At 38.1% G+C, this 8,933-nt stretch overlaps 1 protein-coding gene across 1 annotated transcript; it reads right to left on the bottom strand.

Annotated features, from left to right (window-relative positions):
* Positions 1-1,771: 1,771 nt before the first annotated feature.
* On the bottom strand, positions 1,772-7,782 carry cdc45 (CDC45 cell division cycle 45 homolog (S. cerevisiae)). Its single transcript, XM_044195055.1, has 18 exons — positions 7,571-7,782; positions 7,355-7,414; positions 6,555-6,647; positions 6,287-6,424; positions 5,901-6,053; positions 5,740-5,798; positions 5,600-5,648; positions 5,290-5,351; positions 5,157-5,207; positions 4,864-4,983; positions 4,574-4,705; positions 4,318-4,416; positions 4,049-4,210; positions 3,787-3,925; positions 3,607-3,690; positions 3,370-3,488; positions 2,542-2,618; positions 1,772-2,141 (listed from the first exon to the last, which is right to left on the bottom strand). Exons 1-18 carry the CDS (start codon positions 7,619-7,621, stop codon positions 2,077-2,079), a joined length of 1,713 nt encoding a protein of 570 aa, XP_044050990.1. The 5' UTR covers positions 7,622-7,782; the 3' UTR covers positions 1,772-2,076.
* Between the last annotated feature and the right edge of the window lie 1,151 nt (positions 7,783-8,933).

Genomic DNA, 8,933 nt, shown 5'->3' with positions numbered 1-8,933 from the left:
ACTGTAAACAATATCATTATGAATTTAAACTGTATGCAGCAATGACGCACACAACCTCAACTGGTGACAATAAGACCATTTGCATTAACATCCCTTGCTGCAGCTCAATGCAGATCACGACACATTTCAGTCCCACTGTTGCCAGTAAGTCCAGACTTTCCTGTACAAACCACACAAACACCCTGTGAAGTTTGTGATCTCATCCAGGTCCAAGAGTGATAAGGATCTTAATTACCCCGCAGAGAGCAGCTCAGGCCCCACATTTCCAGGTACTCTCTGGGCCGGCAGAAAATCGCCACCAAGAGGCCTGGAACTACATTCCCTAATGTGGGCCAAGGACGCAGGCCTCACCTTTGACCCACGAGCGGGCCGATCTCCGGAGAAGATGTTACGTTTATTTAACCTCAATACTTTTTACGAGAAGTCTCATAAATACAGTAAGAGCTGTTTTGCTCTCAGTGGAACTGTAAGCTGTGCGTCAGCAAAACAAAGATTGGAACGAGATGAAAAGACTGTAATCAGTTTGGATCACTCTTTCTGCCTACGGCGGCTGTGACTGCCAACAGCCAACACTCTGCCAGATCTTTGTTTGACTTCTTTTTGACAAAATGGATTAGGTTCTTGTAATCTTTTTGCCCACCAGTCTTTTTGGGACCATCAAAAAAAAAAAAATAAATAAATAAAATAAATCAATAAAAAAATTCAGATTTTTCTGTAGTTTAGTTTTTCCTTGTGAAATAATTCAGCTTTGAAAATGCACTGCAAATGTTGAACTGCTCACCACTCTGCCACCTGTCATGTGGGCTAACAGGTGTTTCGATGTTTTGTTTCAGTTTAAGGTATACAGGTTTAGAACTACTGGGTTTAACACATTGCCACAGACTGACCAGAGAGACTATCGGTACGATTGAAAGTCTTACGTGATCCGACACGCTGGATTGGTAGGTCAATGTCATTATAAAAATGTATTGTTTATGCTACATACAGTAAAATTGGCCCTTGCCAACTCATATGTAGTGACACAGCAGTGCCTGGTCTCATGTTACCTTATATAAAAATTATTCCAATTAATGATGTATACGTGTTTTACAGGAGGAACGGAAACCACTGATATCGGATCATTACTTGGTATTGGCAGATAACCTGAGTTGAGGTTTCGAAATTGGTGAAAGAGAGAAAAACTTAAAATATAAATAAAAAGGTCAGTGCAATCTTATCTCTAAATGTTGAGGAAGTACTTCTTTTTTCTTATTTCCTGTTATACACCGGGCCAACTTTTACTAAAGGGCAGGAGATATCACCTCACAGTTCCTTGTTACAGCAATATTTAAAAGGGATGTCACTTTCAACTTAAGTTGCCTGAGAGTCACATTCTCTTAGCATTGTGGTCTCTTTACGTTTTTCCTTAGCCCAAAAGACATTTTCTATCTACGCCACTAAATAGTGGTTAGGAAATGAAAAATTACATGATTTGTAGTATTTAAAATAAACACTTGATTTAACTACTGTCTAAAATCTCTGATAGCAAGAATCTAACATGGAATTTCTCATTTGGAGACTTGGCAGCATAAGCACAGCAAAAATATAAAAGGCGTGTGTAAAAAGATAATAAATGTACCGGCTAATAATATGAATCTAAAAAGTGAAGGTAGAGTCATATTTATACACAAGACTAAAGAGGTAGTTTCCTACATTTCACAGCTCATATCTCAAAAACTAGAAACAATAACTGTACTTGATACTCTTTATGACAACAACAGGAAAGCAAACATTTAAGTAACTTACTATGATTTATTTAACATGTTTAAAAAGTAAAAATGTGATGAACCATTCACATACATGGACTGGAATAAAAGACAAAATGTTACAAGAAATTAAAAGCAAAATAAGACATCGACACATTTACAAAATGACTGTACAATATACACACACAAAACTGAAAAAATAAAAATTTTAAACATGGATAAAGTTCTTGTACTGGTGACACTGCACATGTCTGATGCAACTGAATAATTTCAGTCACATCTAACATAAAGATTCGAGACGCATACCAAGACCTTGGACTCACATTCCCTCTCATGACAAGAGGGTGATGAGTGCATCCAGAAACTTGCTCCTGTCCTCTGTCTTCAGTTCAATTACTGCAGAGAGAAAAACACACATGTAAGAATTAATAAATGCACAAAGAAACAGTGTGCACATCTGTCAGCCAGCAAATGCATTCTTTGGGGAGGTTTTCATGTATCTGATGATCCACAGGACTGGAGGTAGTTTGGGACAAATGTTTGCGGACAATTACATTGCAGATAGTGACTGCAAGAAGAAGAGCCTCAACTAATAAACATAACAAAAGTCCCATTTGTTTCATGATGCTGTGTGCTCAACCATCTGATTCAGGAGTTTTGATAATTGAGGCTCTACTAGAAATGAAGACAAGGCTGCCGCCTAGTGTCTGATGAAGAGATGGTCAACTCCCCATGTAAAACATTTCTGAGGACTTGGACACAGCACGACAGGAAAGAAATGGGCAAGATCACTTACTTGAAGTGTCGAAGTTGTCATGAAGAGTTCTGGAGCTGGTGCTCTCTGCAGCTTTCTCAAATGCTCGACCAAAGAAACTTATAGAGTATAGAGAAAAAGGATAAGAGTTGAGAAAATGGGGAAATTTTTGCTGTATACATTTCAAAATACATATTACAGCTGCTACAATTAGTTGATTAATCGATCAGTTAGAATATCAAATCACAAACTATTCTGATAAACAGTGAGTTATTCCAGTTGTTTTCCAAGAAAAAACACTAGTCAACATCTCCAATGTAAAGACTTTCTGCTTTTCTCTTTTTTATATTATTGTAAACTGAATATCTTTGGGTTTTTGACAGTTGGTCGGACAAAACAAGCAGTCTGAAGACATCACCTTGGACTCTATTGAAACACACCACATCACTTCTTTATACCAACACTACAAGCAAACAAAAGAAATTGTCATTTTGTCTTGCAATTATTGAAGTCTAAGGGAATGTTTTTGAATAAGGGAGATTTAAAATGTTTCGAGTATTGCCATATCAATTAAATTAAATCACCAAAATATATGAGATAAAAGTAGCATTTTGTCTCAAAGCATCACATAACATGGCAAGAACGTGTACTCATTGGCAGGTCTGCAGAGTCAAATGCAAACACTATACCAGATATGGAATATTTGACTATATAGTCCAATTTTAAAGATTCTGAAGTCATATTTGACACAAAATAAGTGATTAAAACAGCTTTGCAAACAAGATATTGCACTTTCAAGTGATATATTGGAGAAATATTTTTATTCATCAAGTTTATTCTGAGCTCAGCTCATATTTTGTGAGGTCTTACTTCTTCTTGTCAGATGTTTCAGACTCAGGTGGGATTCCCACAACAATGACAGTTCCCTTCTCCACATCCTTGGGAGCAGCCATGATGAGGGGCAGCAGTTTGCAGCGCTTATTTCTCGTCTAACCGACAAAAACACCACGAGTGAAAGAGTGACAACAACAACAGTGTGTTTTCAGTGCAAGTAAAAGCTTCTTCTTTCACAGTGTGAATCCAGTTTCACATCAATAAGATACTTACAGAATGGACAAAAGCCTTCAGGAGGTACTTGCAGAGTAGAGTCAAGGCCATGGGCTTAGAAAAGAGCTTCACATCAGGTGTTCCCTACACATGAAAGAGGAGGAGGGAAGTATTGAGCTGAGAAGAATATACTGTTAAAAAGCAACCACATGCACCTGCAGGGCAAACAGGCACTCATACCTCCATGAGGTAGCAATAGAGGAAGGGTCCCTGGGACAGGATGAGGTTGGTACAGATGCAACTGGCTATAGTCTGCTGGATGGCTATCAGCTTCTTCTTAGCCAGGTCAATGCCTGAATGTAGACGATCAAGGTTACTCCTACACAGAGAAAGAAACCAACAGCGGACAGAAAGTGAGATTTTTGTAATCTGATCATAAACAGACATTTTACAAATTTAAACCACTAAGTAATCTAACTAAAATGAAGTTTCTGCTACGCACCTAGAAAGAGAGTCCAGAGCCTTGATGAAGTTGTCACTGTTGCTCTCATCTTTCTCCGTGTTCTCCAGCAAGGCAGCAGTAGCATGCACCATGTCACTGGCTAGGAAGCGGTTCTTAAAGCCAAAGTGAACACCAAATGTCTGGATGCGGATGTCCTTCATACTGATGATAGGGGGGGACAAATCATTTCAGGCTGTCTATCAATAAATGCATCCCAGTGTAACAGCAAGTGAAGCCTTTTCTTCTTCACGTCATTTCTAGATTCATACCCGTATTTATTGGAAGACTCCTCAATGACGTCCATTAGGTACTCTTTAATTGACATGTCCATGGAGTTGAATTTCTGCTTCACTTGCTTCAGAGGTAGCCTGTTAAAGGATCATCAGCAAATATCAGCCATTAACACAAGTGAGGCAGCTCTATTTCATATCACCGGCTCACATCGAATTCCATTTAATAAAATTAGTACTTCTGTTGATAGACATCACTATTAAAAACACAAAGCATTGCTTTCTGAGCACTTACCCCATGTCAGCTAGGAACTCCTGGAGTTTCTTTTGGCCATTTAACGTCCAAAGCTTGAAGCTGCACGACGTGTAACAGGAATTACAGATGCTCTCATACAGGGACCAGTGCTGGTAGAGGGTTAGACGGAGACTGAAGCAGAGGGTTAAGGAAAACTCAAAGCAAAAGAGCGCTACAAAAGCTTGTACGACTGATTCCTGCCACTGTAACGTTTTTGTTTTTTTTTTTTTGGGGGGGGGGGGTAAATAAAGATCCATAACGAACAACATGTTAATATGAATTAAGGATACTCGTATTCAAAGGAGATCCTCATACAGTCGATGGAGAGAGAGTTCTCCTCATCCTCGTTTCGGTGGTTATGCCGGGAAACGTGTCGCTGCATTGTGGCGATGTCTGTTACATACTTCATACTAAAAGGAACAAGGCAGACAGGAATGATTCAGTGTGGGTAAACTTGATACAAACACACAGTAAATACATCTTGTAACCAATAATGACCCAAAAACCTATGAATGACTGCACTACAGCAGTGAGTCCTCCAGTTTTTGCAAACTGTGTTTTGAAATATTGAAGACTTTCTTACTGTGTGATTTTATCATGAACCCACTGGTCTGTCAGCCCAATGATGGCCCACCTGCAAAGGAAAAAAGTCTGTACACCGTGCATTTCCACAATGTTTATGTCATTAAAAAATAACATTTTATCAGATAGCTTACCAGAGCATGTCCTTGGTGTCTTTAGTCAACACCCAAGCCAGCTCAAAAAACATCATTGCAGCCTGACAAAAGACACACAGGAAAACATTTATAATCAGGAATTCATTCAGGAATAATAACAGAATATGTGAAATGAAAGTCAGCATACAGCTATGCATAAGTGAACTCTCAAATATGTATGTAGATATAAAAGCCTTTTTACAATTTAACAGTTTTGTGAAAGTTTAAGACATCAAATTAATTTTCCATGCTCATCTAGGGTTTCCAGAACTAAAAAAATAATAATAATAATTAAACACTGTCTACTCACAGAAGTCCCATGATATTCATACTGCTCATAGTCAAACAAGATTTCCCTCCTGAGAAATGAGTGAAACATTAGTGTCACTTTAGAAATTGTAATGTCTATATGACAAACACCATCCCTACACCTCCTTAAAAACACTTCACCTTCGTGCCTCCCACTCCCTCCTTGCTCGCTGTCTTTCAATTCTCCTCTCAACTGCTCCCTGCAACGACACGATACACAGTCACACAATCATTCGAGTTTAGTCAACACTGCTTTGATTCATTTCAGTGGTGTACTTATTATCATTCTGTTCTATAAGTACTTCATCAAATCTCCTTCGTTTCCCAGACGGCTCTGAGCCTTCATCACTCTCATTTCCAGAGTCACCTCCTTCCTCATCATCATCTTCATCTCGAAAGATATCATCATATGAGGGCACACCAAGGTCATCATCCTGTTTGATTAGTAGTTTTATCTGTGGATGAGATGACAGGAGTTTACACAATGTTAAATTCCAGAAGTGTAAGCATGGCAGCACAGTTTCCACTGAGATGTGGTTTAATATTTTGGTTTCGCTCACAAACGTCAAGCCCAAGCTAATAAAACACAAATGGATGCAGCACATTCAAAATTAATAATTTAACGTGTTGTCAAAGTTTGCTTCCCTCATTATCAATAATTTGACCTGAATTGATCATTATCCATCACCTGGGTGTCATTGTAGACATTGACCACATCTACAGGCCGGTGAGTGTCACAGATGAAGAAGATGGAGTCGTCATCTGGCTGCAGCATCTCAAGAAGGTCAACATTTGCACCGCAGTTGATGAGAACAAAGTACTTGAACTACAACACAACATACACCAAAATAATACATTTAGTTTAATGTGACAGTGTGGCAAACCTCAACAGTTCTTCCTGGTTTATCCTTCTCTCATTTAGTCACAGTGTAAGCTCAGGTCTGATTTGATCATACCTGCTCTTTGTGCTCAAGGAAGGCAGTGCCAAGGTCCTGCCAGCCTGTAACTGGCACAAGTGTGTACTGGACCTGGTCACAGTGGAACAGCGCCTGGTAAAGAGATAAAAAGATTCAGCAATTACCGTTTTAATTTACTAATTTATCATTAGCCTCTCACTGACAACCAAGGACATAGGAACACGGAATCTTAAGCCACTGTGTCACTGAAATAGCAGCCCTTAAGAAACTTTATTGACAAATCTGAAAGTCTAAAGATAAACATTTCAGCATTAGCATTTCATGTATGTGGTCATTAATTTGAACTCAGAAATGTGCATCTACAAGATATACATTTGCATACAGCTTTTACATCATCCCAGTAAAATTTGCTGACTTAATACTTAAATACGGAATATTTATTGATTATGCTCTTGTGTTTACAAGCTTTAACATATCCTCTAGTCCTGACCTCCAAAAGCACACACGCCAGTTAGTGTTCATAACATACACTACACAAGGAGGAGCTGCTAAAGTATTACAAATAACTCATATTAGTTATCGTAGATAAGGAACACAAACTACAGTAACGTTAACGTTAGAGCTAAAGAGTGCTACTTATTAATAAAGCCACACAAAATACTAAGCTGGTGGTTACTAAAATAGCAGGATACACAATATATTTCACTTGAGGGGTTTAAGAGATCTGTCTGTGCCAGAAGGACCTTGCTGATGATAAAAGGTAAGCCAACACAAGTTTTTTGAGCCTGACCAGAAGTTGCAGGAGCTAATGTTTGCTAACAGTTAGCTGATTATCTTACCTGTAGTATCTTACAAGCGCAGAGAGAGTCGATGTCTGACGCCACCAGGAGCGCGACTCTCTGAAAACAGAGTAACGTACGACAGATCGTGTTAAGTTCCATGTAAAATAAATACTTTCCGTCTCGAAACTATAGTTAACTAATGATAACGTACCTATTAGCTAAGTAACATTAGCAAACAGTCCTTCGTGTTACAACAATAATGTTACAACTTACCTGGTTGGCAACAACTTCATAAAATTCCTTTCTTACGTCCGTGATGAACATTTTCAAAAAATGTCGATTAAAAACGTTTACGATGGGACAAACACGATAAAACAGCGCTAAAGTGGCATTAACAGCGAGTTATTTTAGTTTGCTGTCAGACAGCGCTACTGTGTTCCTTGTTGGAAATGTGGCGCCAAATCTACACGTCACATCCAACCAATCACTGGGAGGGAATTCAAATACGTCATACGCTCTAGGCCACGCCTGCCATATTGACAAAACAAAGCTGCCTACAAACAAAGAGCCAAAGAGGAGATAAACCTGACAAAATACATACAGACAGACAGTACATTTCTTCTTCTTCTTTTTCTTTTTCTTCTTATTATTATTCTTTGATTTTACTGGTGGGCTACAAACCAACGTTAAAGGTGCATGCCGCCACCTACTGTATAGGTGTGTGTAACATGACAAAGGGGAAAAATGTTTATAAAAATAATTTAAAACATAATAATAACAAAATAAACTGTATAAAGAATTTATATACTAGATATTATAACTGTTTCTTTTAAATATTTGAATAAAGCCCTTTGAACCTGTAACTGTTTATTCCATGTCTCTAACAGACCTTTGAGCTCCACTCCCTGCCCATCTCTACCATTCTGCGCTTAAGTACAGTTTTAAGGTATTTGTATTTTACTTGAGTATTTCCAGCCCATTTTATGCTACTTTATACTTGTACTCCTTTTTACTCCACTACATTTATTTGATAGGTGCAGTTACTGGTTACTTTGCAGATTCAGACTAATAAATTGTGGCATACTGTATTATTATAGATCAAGTTACCCAGGAGTATATAAAGTAATTAAAATTAGCTCCACCTTTACCAGCTACAACATTAAACATATTAATACATCACTAATTATAATCCAGTAATATCATATATATTATTCTGAAATGGGCCATTCTGCACAATGAGTATTTTTAATTTGGTATGTCTATTTTGATGAATACTTTTGTACTTTTACTTAATAAAGATTTTGAATGCGGGATTTTTATTTGTAACAGAGTATTTCTACACTGTAGTATTGCTACTTTTACTCAAGTAAAATATCTGAATACATCTTCCACCACTGCCTAATCCTGATTAAATTGGGAGGGCTGAAGGAACACCACAGTCAGGGCTGTAGCAAGGATTTTAGAAACACTGTGGTCATTAGTCCAAATTCCCCAATGCAATCCCACCCCCCTACGAAATGATCCCACATTAAAATGTTAAACTATTGCTACTGCTTACTTATGGACAAGACTAGGAGAAAAGATGAAGTTGCAGCAATTCTACCATTCCTTTACTGTACTGGGATTAGGGCTAAAT

Source organism: Siniperca chuatsi, linkage group LG5 (genome assembly GCF_020085105.1).
Source record: "Siniperca chuatsi isolate FFG_IHB_CAS linkage group LG5, ASM2008510v1, whole genome shotgun sequence".
Classification (NCBI taxonomy): Eukaryota; Metazoa; Chordata; class Actinopteri; order Centrarchiformes; family Sinipercidae; genus Siniperca; species Siniperca chuatsi.
The sequence above is the reverse complement of the archived record's forward strand: the minus strand, read 5'-3'. Positions and strand labels throughout refer to the sequence as shown.